At 36.0% G+C, this 15255-nt stretch overlaps 1 protein-coding gene across 1 annotated transcript in view; it reads right to left on the reverse strand.

The window, feature by feature from the left end:
• The window catches only part of LOC107729260 (EMILIN-1-like), a 36154-nt gene extending 21101 nt beyond the window's left edge, over positions 1-15053 (reverse strand). The window contains exon 1 of the mRNA XM_016539705.1: positions 14553-15053. Within this exon, the coding sequence (XP_016395191.1) occupies positions 14553-14704 (152 nt within the window). The 5' untranslated portion in view covers positions 14705-15053. The remainder of the gene's footprint in view (positions 1-14552) is intronic.
• Positions 15054-15255: the final 202 nt, after the last annotated feature.

Below are 15255 nucleotides of genomic sequence, written 5' to 3' on the forward strand. Positions count from 1 at the left end.
CATATTAAAGCGTCTTTGGTTTTTCCATGTTTTCTACAAAACAAAACCGGAAATTGAGGGGTTATGACGTCATTGGCAGGCGACACTATAGACACGTCTGTGTCACTAGTTAAAATTGCTTATTTCTCTGAATTTAAACATTCTTCGAAACATTTGGGATAATGTAAGTACACAAGTCAGCAAAATATATAACACTGCTCTAGTGGTTTTTGGATATTTTAATTAAAAAAAATCTTACATATTGGGCCTTTAATAAATCATCTGCATAATCACCTAAGATTAAAAACATGACAAAAAAAATGAAATATGCTAAAACAGAAGCACATCTCAGAGTAAGAAAGTAATATTACCCTGTGCACCTTCTTAGATCCAAAAACTCACTGCAGCAGTAAAAACACTCAAAAGTGTTGAAATATAAGACTTAGAAGAAGTATTGAAGAAGATAAAGCTAAATAATGAACCCACTCTGCAGTTTAAAGCATCTTAAAACATTTTCTGAGATGTTAGAATGTGTGCACATGATGATAAGCAATGTTAGAAATGTTATTCAAATTGGTTACTGTGTGATGTTTGCATAAAAAGCATAAAAAAGAAGGACAACGTAAGTTTTTAAATGAATAAATTCGCATCACATGGTCATGAATGGCAAAATGACTCCCTTAAGTACCAATAATCTGTAATCTTACACTGTTTTCTGTTAAGTTTTTTGAGTATTGCAGGAATGCTGTAGCTCAAACAGTACGGCATGGTGCTAGCAACATCAAGGTCATGGGTTTGATTCTCAGGCAATACATGAACTGGTAAAATGTATACAGTACCTTAAATGCAATGTATGCCACTTTGAATCTTTGAATCTTTTTATCTGCCAAATGCATAAAAGTCAATGCAAAAGACCTTATAAATTATCACTAAAACCTTCTGAAACCTTTGAGACCTTATTACTATCTTCAGAGCCATTCAAGGGTGTATAAATTATATTTGGAAGTCACTGTCTCTCTGTTTCTGTCCCTACCTCTCTGACACACACACACACACACACACACTATTCTCTAATTATCTGTCAGAAAAGTGACCCAATGTAGGGTATCTGGTGTAAAGATACAATCATCTCTTTGTTCCTCAGCACTGCTGAAAACAGTCTTTTCCGATCATTCCCTCAATAAAGGCTGTAATTGCTTCTCCCAGGACAGAAATTATATCAGATGAATGTAGCGTTATGGAGAAACGTTCAAAGAATATCAGCCTTCCTACACACAATCGTTGAACCTCCCAAGAGATTCACTATATGGACATAAAAACTTGTCCAACTGCACGTTCAGCCATGTCCTACGGCACTCATGTGTTGATAAATGTGTCTGAAATTATTGAGTACATGAATATACACATGTGTAACAGGCTCCAGAATCCTATGATATCACTTCCTGGACTTTCTCCAGTAAACCTAAAACAAGAGAGCAGAACGGACTGCAGAAATGGTCAAATATCTAGGGAGCCATTTAATGAGGAAGAAACTAATTTAACTCATTTAAAATGTATTTAACTATAACAAAACCTAGCTACAGTATCCCCATATGTTAATAATCATATGGATCTTACATTATGCACACGGATGGATATCTTCTTCATGCCTTTGTCATTGAAGTTTGTTCATAAATCATGATATTCAATCTGTTAAACCGCCTGTGAAAAAGGTAACTGATATCTACCAAGGCTGATCAAATTTATTTTCATGTATTTGATTAAAAATACAGTAAAACAGTAATATTGTGAAATATGTATACAAATAAAAAGTGTTTTCTTTATGTATTTAAAAATGTAATTTATTCCTGTGATGTCTTCAGTGTCACATGATCCTTCAAAAATCATTCTAATATGCTGATTTGCTGGTCAAGAAACATTTCTTTTGATTATTAATATTGTATTATATAAACTGTAATGTTGTAAACAGTTGTGCTGCCTAATATTTTTGTGGAAACCGTGCTATAATTTTTTTCAGGATTCTTTGATGAATAGAAGCTTCAAAAGAACAGCATTTATTTGAAATAGAAAGAAAAAAAACACCAGCTGACCCCAAACTTTTAAATGGTATTACAAACTAGTGTGCAATAATAACTTTCCAAACTCTGTATGAGTGCTGCTGTATATGATCACCTTCAGTTTTGGCCTGTTTCATGGAAACTCTTATATATTCATGTCACCTCAGATATTCCTCAATTCAGGGTCTTAAGGGTTCTTATGTGAACTGTAATACTGCAGCTAGTGCCAAGACGATGTCCCCCACCCATTTAGAAACCATGAGGCCTCTTCTCCCACCCAGTCTACTGATTAATACTGATGTGTTTACACAGAGACATAGAGCAAAACGTCAATGATTACCACATGTAAAGGCTACTAACAGAGGATGGACGGTTCTTATTCTTATGGTGTGAGAGATTCAGTAGGTGACATCATGCAAAACTAGCTGCCTCATGTTTTCAGAAATGACTTCAGCTTCTGATTGTCCTCACATGCTTGGAATCTCTCCACCAAACCACCTTTTGGCTTCATGGAAAAGTCACAACAACTACAGCCTCTAGTAACAGTCTAAAATAGGACTTTTTCAACTAACTTATGTGCTATATTTCATGTCTTCTTCACCACTTACAGGCTTTGTGTGAGAATCAGACCTCACAGAAGCAGTTTTTCCAACCCAGGCTCATTGGAAAAAAAACATGCCTCTACTGTACCAACATTTTTGCAAAATTCCAAAAACATACCTATACATACATTTCACTGCAGTATCCACTGAAATTACCACTAGTGGCAGTAAAACACTAACAACTTTTATTCATTTTCACACAAATTATAAATGCAGATATTTTTACCACAGTGCATGATTTGTAAACTAATACATTTTGTCGTTTGCATCACATAATCAGCTCCATATGATCATTGAGTCTGTCCTGTGTTCATCCATAACTCTGGTTTGGTTCAGCTACAAAATCAGACATCAAGAGACTACAACGGACTGCTGAGAGGATTATTGGTGCCCCTCTGCCCAGCCTCCAAGATCTTTACATCTCCAGAGTGAGGAAAAGGGCTAAGAAAATCACCTTGAACACCTCACACCCAGCCCACTCTCTCTTCGAACTGTTGCCTTCTGGCCGGCGCTACAGAGTACTGACCACCAGAACAGCCAGGCACAAGAACAGTTTTTTCCCACAGGCTATATTCAGCCTGAACAATTAATCTTTCATAATTATACATCATCCATCACAACTAACATAGTTATATTTATATTAAACTGCACACTTTGTAAATAACATATCTGCACACTAATAAACATATCTGTACATTTACCTAAACAATTAAATTTTTAAATCTATTAAATCTATTTCTGTATATAGTACATAATTTTATTTTTTTTATTTTTATTATATTAGTGTTTAAATATTACATCCCTACTGTGTTATTCCTATGTATGTCTGCACTATCATGTATGTCTGCACTATGTTTGTACTTTCTTCTACACTGGAAGTTCCTGTCGTCAAGTCAAATTCCTTGTGTGTGTAAACATACTTGGTAATAAAGCTCTTCTGATTCTGATATGTGTGGTTTGTTCTCACATAGTAAACTTGCTCATTAGCGCACCTGGTACAGCATTGCACTTGTGATGTGGAGCACTTGAGCATCTGTGAAATACAAGTCATGATGAAAGAGCTCAAAGACTTGAAAAAGCAAGCTACAATAAAGTTTGCTTAAGCAAATGTGTTTTTCATCCCCATATTTACTGTTGTTAACGCTCGGTTAGATTTATTGTAGGCAGTATGTTATTTTCAAACTCGATAGAACATTAACCTTTTATTGGCACTCCCTGGACATTTAATTTCAACAACTAACGTAATAAAACGTTGCAAGATTGCTGTTCACCCATTCTGGATAAAACTTAACACACTTTTAGTGCCACTCACTGGACATTTCACTTTGAAAGTGTCGCAAAATGTACAAGAAGCAATGTAAAACCATTTTGCAGAAATGCTGCCTCGGTCACTTTTTTTCACAGACAATCTTCCCTTCCACTGTAGCTCTGTAATGTTTGTATTCAGATGGGAAGATTTTTTTGTAAAAACTATTTATATTTCAGTCTGTTTTTCACTCAAAGCTATCATATGACTTCAGAAGACTTAATATAAACTACTTTTATACTGTTTTGGGTAACACTTTATTTCGATAGTCCACTTTAGACATTCTATTAACAGTAAGTAACTTTGCAACTACATGTCAACTAGCAGTTAGTAGAGTATTAGTAGACTGTCTGCTTAATATCTTCTAACACTTTCTTTGTCAACATTCTATTAACCCTAAACCTACCCTAACAGTCTACTCTGAGAATTAGTAGACATGTAGTTGCAAATTAATGAGAATTAGTTGACATGTAGTTGACGTAGTTACAAAGTTACTTATAGTTAGTAGAATGTCTAAAGTGGACTATCGAAATAAAGTGTAACCCTGTTTTGTTTTTGTCCTTTTTGGAGCTCAACAGACACTATGAACTGTCATTAGAGTTTGGAACAACATGAGGGTGAGTAAATGATGACCATTTTTATTTGTAGGTAACCTACTATGTACTTTAAGAAGGCACAGAAATGGTAATTGTGGTTTTGGAGATTATACAACATAATTATTCATCCATCAATATCGTGCCTCTGCATACTTGAGATTGAATGCATAATGAAACACACTATCAAGTTACACAAATAAAGAAAGAGTGAATGTGTGACAGAGAGATGACCGAAAGCGAGAGAGATCAAGAGATAATGATTCTCAGTGAAGGAATTCTTTTGATATCGAACTCCGTAAAAACACACAATGACATAAAACTCCCTCTTGTTTTACTTAATAGCCTGGCAATTTTCACTTCCTGCACTCCAGCGCCGAACACAAAGGCTCAATCATCATGCGCTTTGCTTTTTCTTCAGTTCTTCCATCTTTGCTGTCTCTACCCACACATCTTCCCCTCTGAGCGACCCTGCATGCTGCCCGGGCAGTGCACCGCACACCGTGACCTTTGACCTCTGCAACAGGAAGTGGTCAGAGCAGCTGTGGCTGCACGGGCAGCCTGTTTTTACAGCCTTGCTTATTTGTCTCTCCCCGGGAGGGGACACATGCTCGTCTGACTATCCGAGAAGGCACCAGCCGGAACGCATGTCCACTCCCAGTTCCACCCCAACTGTGTCCACACTAAAACACTGATACAGAGATACAATATCAAAACTGACCCACAGGCACAATACTGATATTGTTAGGCACTACATGAATTGTACCGTGTTGTTGTTGCCAATGGTTTCCAGCTCCATTTACAAACACCACCAAAATGCAATCATGCCGTATCATGTGGAAACAGCCCTCATTACGGCTGTTTTTGCAAACGGTGAGGCATTTCTTTCCAGCACAGCCATTTAAGATTACACTGCTGCCTGTACAGAAACTCACTCATCTGTTAGCAAACACTCTGTATGCTTATGCAACATTAAAAACTAAAAATGTTTTTTTTATACTTTCTTGAAAGTGCAAATATTCATAATATTCACTTGAAAAAACATACTCTAATCATATTTGAGGTAGAGCCTCAAGGTAGAGCCTTGAACTGAGAGAGCTTAATAATAATATTAATATTTATTATTATTATTATTATTATTAGTAGTAGTAGTATAATAATAATAAGTATTATTAATAATAATTATATTATTATTATTAATAATATTATTTATTAATTCATATTATTTATTTTTATAGAAGATCATTTATTTGATCAAAAATACAGCCAAAACTGTAATATTTTAAAATATTATTACATATAATGCTTTGTAATTTAATATTATATATATAAAATAGATTAAACTATTTAAATATTTATTTTAATATTATGTTTAAATGGTTGCTTAATATTTAGTGGAAACTCTAATCATTTTTTTTTCAGAATTCTTTGATGAATAGAGAGTTCAAAAGAACAGCATTTATTTGAAATATATATTTTGTAACATTATAATTGTCACTTTGATGTCCTTTCTGAATAAAAATATTAATTTCTTTCAAAATGAAAAAAAAAAAAAAAATCTTACTGACCCCAAACTTTAGAACAATAGCGTTCACATCAAAATAATAAAGTAAAATCAAATAAAAGCCATGTATTCAGATAAGTGTTAAATATACTGTCCTGTAAGGACACGTTATCTTCACAAATAGAGCAAAACACTGATGCATCTTGTAGGTCAAATGACAAAGCCACTTTTTGGGGAAATGCCCCTTAAATGGCTTAGCTGTCTCTGCATATTAAGCTGGGATAAAATAAATCATGAGAAGTTACAAAAAAAAACTTTTATAATCAGCTATAATAGCCATAATCATGTGCAATAGGAGGGAAAGGAAAGGTCAAGCTTTATTTGATCTGGAGTGCACAAAGAAGACTGATGTCTACAGGTTCCTTTTGCGACTCAAATCTTCCAGAATGTATTAAATATCTGAAGCTAAATGCTTTTTTCATGACCTCCTTAAATAAAGCAGAGGTAGGAAAAGTCACACATTGTGCCAGAATAAGCAACGAAACTTCAGCCTCCACAACATCCAACACCACCACTAACAGATGTCCTATTAACCCCACTCTTATCTGCTCAGGACAATATTTAGATATTCTTGGTGTTCACATCCAATTTTATTTCTCATACTGATTTCCAGATAAGCCGCACTGTTGTGATTACCCTTATAAGTAATGCACCAGCAAATGTCAGGTCACTCTTTTACCAAACGAGCCACATATTTGATGCTGGAAGGGCAAGCTCGTGGGAAAAATGTTTCCCTGTGGTTGTACTGTAACTCGCTCCCGTTACAGGAAAGCGGTTTCTGCAGGGGTTTGACCGCAGCGGCACATCTGTGGCGTCTCAGCTTGGAACTCCACTAAAGCAAAAGGAGAAGGAACATGCCTTATGAGCAGACGTACCACAGATGTGGCTTACACAAGCCAGGAGAGAAGCCTCTTCTAAAGACATTTAGACATTCATGCCCTTTTTGGATTTAATCTGTCCTCTGGGCTCTGAAACCTTTGAGATGTGTTCACTTTTCAGGGTTAGCTAAGCTAACTTCAACACTGACACACATCACATTTAAGCTCTATCTGTAGTCAAAGTTTTCAAACAGCAGGTTTGACCTCTCATTCTTCCTTGTCATAACTGACTCTGCAGTCAGATGTTCACATATAAATGAATTCCACTGAGGATATGGGGATATGAGGATAAAAACAATTATCTGCTCAGAAAGTACATGATATCAGATAAATCCAATTTGCTATTGGAATTTACAGTGCTCAACAGTGAAATTAATGACCCGTTTTGGTTAATTATTTGAAAAAACACTGCAGAAAATCACTTCTTGAGTTTTTTTGTGTGTTTTTGAAATAAAATCTCTCTTGCGCAACAAGGCTGCATTTATTTGATAAAAAATACAGTACTATTGAGAAATATTATTACACGTTTATTACACTATTATTACACAAAATAATGTTTTTAAAAAATATATAATTCAAAACATTATTTATTCATGTGATGGCAAAGCTGAATATTCAGCAGCCATTACTCCAGTCTTCAGTGTCACATGATCCTTAAAAAAATCATTAATGTGCTGCTTATTTTTGTAGAAACCATGATATATTTTTAGAAATATTTGAAATAACATTTATTTACTGTCACTTCTAATCAATTTAATGCATCCTAGCTAAATAAAAGTATTCATTTTTGTATAGCAATAACTGACTATTCATAACACCCTAATATCATGAAGCCCTTTTTTCTTCAAAAGTGTATAAATCTATTTTATCTGATAAATATAGCTTTCCTATTACAATAGACTGTGTGTCTGATATTGCTTCTGTTAAGCTGCTGTAATCACAATTCCAGCTATAAACCATAAAATAATGTTTAGACATTCATTTGTACAAGTATTGCTTCATCATTCCAGCTAACAGGGAACATTCTCAGAACACTGGAGAACGTTCTGGCAAGGTTCTCTCAAAGCTATGAACAAACGTTCTTTCAGTAACATTAATAGAATTTTCATTCAAAGTTGGATATTAACCAAATTTTTTATTAAACATTACTACTTTTTTCAAAACATTCCCATAATGTTTGCAAAATGATTAAGTGGTACATTCCCTTAATGTGTCCTGCAATGTTGGGATAACCAATAAAAAAAGTTAACTTTTTTTTTTTTAAACTGGACATTTTGGCTGTTCAGATAATATTCAGAAGTAATGTGTCACGAATCCTGTCCATGGACTTCCGTTCAATCACCACCAGAGGTCACCCTTCCATTACATTGACTCTCGCACTACACAAACTGTTGCATGTCATCCCGGACTACATATCCCACCATCCATTGCACTGATTGCACACAGCTGTCATCAATCACACATTCACTATATAACACTCACTCAAACAACCATTCACTGCCGAGTATTGTATGCGCTTATCGCCAGCAGTGATAGCTACCTTACATTTGGTGTGTTTGGGCTGCGTACACTACCACAGAACCTCCTGAGATGGTGGTGCTCTCTCCAGGTCCTCCAGAGGTGGCAGCTGAGGCTGCAGAACCTCCCGAGGTGGCGGCGCTCGCTTCGGCTCCTGGTATGGTGGTGTCGCCCAGCAATACACTTTCAGCCCGTCCTGTCACAGTCTAAGGGACCGTTGCTGAACTCTGTACCTATACGGTTAAACGGAATGTTAATGAACTACATAATGTTTTCATAACTTTATGGGAATGTTAGTAACACATTATTAGGACATATTTTTGTTAGCTGGGACATAGTAGTCAAAATAAATTAATAAAGAGAACTGAACTGGAATCGTTGCTTTAAACCTAACCACTCAAAGGATATGCTACAATCCCATTCAAGCTTGTCGTCCAGAAGCGATCATTCATAACATACATTTTGGCATGTCTAAACATCCATTAACATTCACTAACTGCTTCCCTTGTCAAACACAAACTTGTTCACAGGAAGCACTTTGCATATCAGAGGTGTTCTGGTTTTTTTTCTGAATGAGGCCAGAGTCCTGATTATCCACTACAGGAAGTTCCTATAGGAGGCCGCTGTTTGAGGGAGGGCTTCCTGTCCGCGTGTGGTGGTGTGGGGTGGTCTGGATGAGTCTGAGACTGACATGCAGCACCACAGGCAGCTCTTGGCTTCACAACCACTGCCACATCTTCAAAAAGCCCAGGTCAAGGGTCAGGAACTTTCCATTCACAGAGGACTTTGCTTAAACCCTCTTGACATACCAGGACAAGAGGCAAAAAGAAACAGCTACTAAATACTAAGGACGGAACTGCATAAAATAAGACATGACAGAATAAAAAGGGACAAATGGACACTTTAGCAAGGATCCATGAATGTGATTTACAGACAACAAAGAGGTATTGAATGGGTTTGAATTTTGACTAAGAATTTTGACAAACCCATTCAAAGGCAGTTGCGTTACAAGAAAAGTAGATGGGTGGCAAAGATTAGATCTTACAAATGAAGCCCAAATGTTCATTTAAACTCATAAAAAGACTAATAAACAATCTTTCATTTACAGCCCCCTTTAGTCTGTTATTTTGCAAAAATAGATCAAACGAAAACCACTTTTCCGTTAAACAGTTAAGAGAGCTCTTCTGTCAGTATCTTATCAGGCCTTTGGGCATAGTGATACTAACAGAGCTTTGAACACTGTCCCTCTACAGAGGTGTTCTGCCTGGTAAACAAACTGATAACTGCAAACCTCAACCACAGTATCATCATTAGACGAGATGCCCACAAACTGTCTGATGTAGATTGCATGGTCAAATATCAGCAGTACTAATCGCAATCTAATTGGCCGGCTTCTTGCAACTTCAAGGAGTGAGTGGGCACAGTTTCTTTTTTTTTTTTTTTGGTGAATCTCATGAAAAATGTCCAGTGTTAAGAAATTACATTTAGCATAAAAACAAAACATGTTTAGAAAATAAAATGAAATAAAATAAAATAAATAGACTTAAACTACAATAGACTTAATTTTTTATGCCATTTTCCCCTTTTCTTCCCTATTGACTTTTTTCATTATTACATTTTCATTACAATAAAATAAATAAAATAAAACTACAATAGACTTATTATTATTTATTTATTTTGAATTATGACATTTATAGATAGTTAAGCACATTCCCTCCCTCGAATTCTAATTAATGCAATGCAATGCTAAAATAAAATAAAATAACTACAATAGACTTAATTTTACATTTTTACTTTTTCTATTAGGCCTATATACTGTTTTCATTATAGTTACTTCCTTTCTCAAATACCCATTAATGCAATGCAATGTTATAATATAATATAATATAATATAATATAATACAACAACTATAATAGATTAAATTTTTATAATTTTAAAAATATATACTGTTTTCATTATAGTTACTTCCTTTCTCAAATACCCATTAATGCAATGCAATGCAATGCTATAATATAATATAATATAATATAATATAATATAATACAACAACTATAATAGATTAAATTTTTATAATTTTAAAAATATATACTGTTTTCATTATAGTTACTTCCTTTCTCAAATACCCATTAATGCAATGCAATGCAATGCTATAATATAATATAATATAATATAATATAATATAATACAACAACTATAATAGATTAAATTTTTCTTTATGCCATTTTCCTCTTTTCTTTTCCTTCTGATCGTGAGATTCACCTTGCGATTCATAAATGCAGTTTTAAAAGTTTGGTACTGTGAATGAACCTGCAGTTGATGTAGAAATTTATGAATGATGGCTGGTCCAATTTTGCGGAAATCTGAGGAGTTTTACCATTCACTGGACCTTACCCTCAGTAGAGGTAAACTATTCCTAATAGGTCACATATAATGGAGCCAATCCAAGACTATGCCATTTTTTATTATTCTGACACCATCCAGATTAATTGTCACCCTCTGGAGAGCTGCATGCCAGCACTGTCTGTTTGTCTGTCAGCATAAATGTTTTAAAGAAATATATGAAAGATGGCAAACATGAACGTAGGCATCCAGTCTTCAGGGCATTCACCAAAGCGTGTCCAGCATGATTTCCTGAATAGCAGTGGACACAACATTCAGGCGTGGACTTTTGACTTCTGGTTTGGCAGAAAAGGGCTCAGTTTTATGGCTGCGTGCGCAAATCAGCAGAGTTCATTTCTAAAATGCTGTGACACCACACCACACCACAGCACAACCCAAACCAAACCATTTCAATGTCTCTCCCTATGGTTATAAGACACACACATACATTATTTATTACACATGATGTATATATCTTAAAAAGATGGTTTATTCAATAATAGTTTACTTAAAGAAAAAGTTCACCCATTTGCCATCCAAGATGTAAATGAATTTGTTTCTTCTTCAGAACAGATTTGGAGAAATTGAGCATTCCATCACTTGCTCACCAATGGATCCTCTGCAGTGAATGGGTGCCGTCAGAATGAGAGTCCAAACAGCTGATAAAAACATCACAATAATCCACACCACTCCAGTACATCAATTAACATCTTGTGAAGTGAAAAGCTGCATGTTTCTACAAAACAAATCCATAATTAAGGCTTTTATTAACTTTAAACAGTCGCTTAATCCATAATAACGCTTCCTCCAGTGAAAAAGTCCATCCCCTGTTGCCCTCTCACATCAAAATGTACCAATATATTTGGTTAGGAATGTTTTCGCTTGTAAACAGTGCTTGATCTGTGCACATTTCTCTCCTGATTCAGACGGGACAACTGGAGAAAGCAACATTATGGATACAGGACTGGTATTTTAGATAGAAGCAACGACTGGAAGTAAAAAAACGTCTTAGTGATGGATTTATTCATTATGCAGCTTTTCACTTCACAAGATGTTAATTGATGGACTAGAATCATGTGGATTACTTATTAATTATTGAATTATTGTATGTTTTTATCAGTTGTTTGGACTCTCATTCTGACGGCACCCATTCACTGCAGAGGATCCATTGATAAGCAAGTGATGCAATGGTAAATTTCTCCAAATTCTTTTCTGAAGAAGAACCAAATCTAATCTTGGATGGCCTGAGGCTGAGCAAATTTTCAATTTGAAAATTGATAAAACACTTCACTACATAAATCAATGATTGATAAAAATAACTACAAGCTCATCTAAAAACCTTAGTTGGAGTCAAGACCACACCCTCCAAGAACCGGACCAAAACAAGACCCCTCAAGGCTCAGATCCAGACCAAAACTCCAACTGAAGAGTTGAGCTAATCCATAGTTTCAATCAAATTTGATGTACTAATTTATACCGGCATACCATATTTTCCGAATATGAACCAGCATTTCCGTTTCATTTTCTTATGGCAATCACTAACACCACATATTTTGCTAATTTTTCAAAGATGCTGTTTCCTCTTAAAGTGCTAGACGTTGTAAATAAACACACTGCAAAGAAATCATATTAGGAGATGTATTCCAACACGCAAAAACCTGGCAGCGTTCCTTACCAAATGCCTACAATTTAGAGGAAAGAGGTGATTTAGGTGCTCGCATATTTGGCAGCTGCAGATCCAGTTCTCGCAAAGTTCATCTTTCAGAATCTTTTAGCATAACATTTCTGCTAAATTTGAGGCATACATTCCTTAATAGATTTGATTAGGGTTGCGGTTTTCCCTGGAAATGCACATTTGATGCATGTAACACGAGTGACAATCTATCAATCCGTTCATTTAGAAGACCAGAGGAGAAAAAGCCACAAGACTGAAGATGAGTTCTCCACATTAAAAGAAAAAGAACAACTTCTTCCCTTGATTTCAATCTCACACTTCTTCACCCTCCCTTCTGCTCTTTCACTTTCCATAAAATAAATACACAAGACGCAGAATACTTTTTACATCTGTTGTAACTCAAAGTTCAAACAGGCTGCTAATCCCCAGTAACTCGACTCAGATTTCTCAAGCGGCAGTACATACTTCACTACATACTTCATACCGCTGGCACTGAGGGTTCTCACATCATAGACATCATCACCCTTCACTTCCTCACGACTCTGACAGACTATATTTGAGAGCTATTCATAAATCCAAACCTGTTTATACAGACTCAATTGGCTGTATATTAACAATTTCTATTACGAATCTTTATTTACTCATTGTTTAGATGGATTTCAGGACATAATTCATGACTCCAAACTCTGACCATTAGCATCTGGTCTGCGTGTCTGTCCACCCTTAAGAGAGCATTGCGTCAGAAGAAGGGGGAAGCCCTGGTCTGCACGTCAGAGCTGGGACAACCTCTCCCATTCACACCCCAACAATCACAGTCAAAACAACAATGTCAGAGAGGGTGTGTGTGGCTGAGAGAGAGAGAGAGAGCATTGAACTGAAGAACCAACAGATAGACAGATAAGGAGGTAAAGGAAGGTGGTTTTAGTGTAATTACTACCAAGGCGGTGACACGTATAACCATGTTCTGAAAGGCTTTGGAAATCCCAGGGGTCCCACAAAACTACAACCTTGCATTCAGTAAGCGATAATTAGCTGTTCGGATGGACAGCAATGCACCTCCTGTCGTTTCACTGTTGGATAAAGGGAGGTTTTTGCTTTCATGTAGTCATCTGTGCCACACATTTAAAAACACATTTGCTTTTTAAAGCCCCCCCAGGTTATGTTTCCCTCAATAAATGGATAACAGAAAAAATGCATAACATCTGTAACTTCCCTGACGGGACTTATAAAGTATTCTGTCTGTCTATTTGTCTTTCTGTCAACTGTTACTGACTCTTTGTAATGCAGATGCAGAACAAAGTTTGATTTGTCTGAAAAATTCATCAAATTTAACTAAACTGGATTTTACAGTATTTGATTGTTCAAATTCAAAGCATCTATCTATCTATCTATCTATCAATCAATCAATCAATCAATCAATCTATCTATCTATCTATCTATCGTGGAACCAAGGTAATAGTATCATAAGGTGATAATATGGTACTTTTATATACATCACGGTAATAAAAACAATAATTATTAATATATATGTATATATTTATCCATCAATCCATATGTTCATCTATCTATCTATCTATCTATCTATCATGTTATCATAAGGTAATAACAAGGTACTTTCATGGTACTTTTATCATGGTGTACATATATACATATGTGTACACACATACTATGCCAAATGTATATGAATTTATTCATCCATCTATTTATCCATCCATTCATCCATTCATCTCTCTCCATCTACCTATTTATCTTTCTATCTATCTGTTTATCCATCCATCCATCCATCCATCCATCCATCTATCTATCTATCTATCTATCTATCTATCTATCTATCTAAGTGGAACCAATGTAATGGTATCACAAACTAATAATATGGTACTTTATAGCGACATGGCACATCTGTCGTATTTCACAATACAGACTTTCTCACTATTTCTTTCTGTCGTCATTTTAAGAATATTAGTGTGTAGACTGATTGGATGAAATGAAAGTGTCATTACCTGTGTCTGCTCGCTGCTCTCGCCCCGTTTAAAGGCTGAGTCTGAGTCTGGGTCCCTGCGTACAGGTTATACCGCTGAGGATACGACGCGCTCCTTACATCTCCAGAGAAAACCAACACCAGCATCGATATCAAGAGAACTGCTCCATCCATCACAGCGCACGTCGTTCTGAAACGGTGTCTAACACTATATAACTGATGAATTCTCTGTAACGAGCCTTTATTCCACCAAAAACTGCGCTTTCGCGGTGTCTAGAGGAGCTTCTTTACACTCCCAGAAGTTCGTACTATCGATCCATTACGCGCGTCCTGAGCGCTGCTTCCAAAAGTGTCGGATAAATCTCTCAAATCGACGCGTAACGGCGCTTTCCCTCCTTTTGCGCTGATAAAACAATCTAAACTCCCTCTATCCTTCTTGTGAATGGTTTGTAATATTTGTCGGTACATCCAAACAAAGCAATCCACAGGCTTCCTGAAATCTGGAGGAGTTTTCTTGGAAAGGAGATGCAGTGAGTTTCAGTGCACCGATGACAGAATCACAGCCATCTATGCTTAAAAAACCAACAGGACCACGTGTGTGAATACTAGGGGTGATTATGAAACCTCAGTGACATACAATGGTGAGCAGCAGTGATTGAAACCATATGGCCTCTTGATAGTATGGCTGATGTCCCACATCTGATCTTTATTGTGGTTACTTTAGG

Source organism: Sinocyclocheilus rhinocerous, unplaced genomic scaffold (genome assembly GCF_001515625.1).
Source record: "Sinocyclocheilus rhinocerous isolate Xijiao unplaced genomic scaffold, SAMN03320098_v1.1 scaffold1268, whole genome shotgun sequence".
NCBI classification, from domain to species: Eukaryota; Metazoa; Chordata; class Actinopteri; order Cypriniformes; family Cyprinidae; genus Sinocyclocheilus; species Sinocyclocheilus rhinocerous.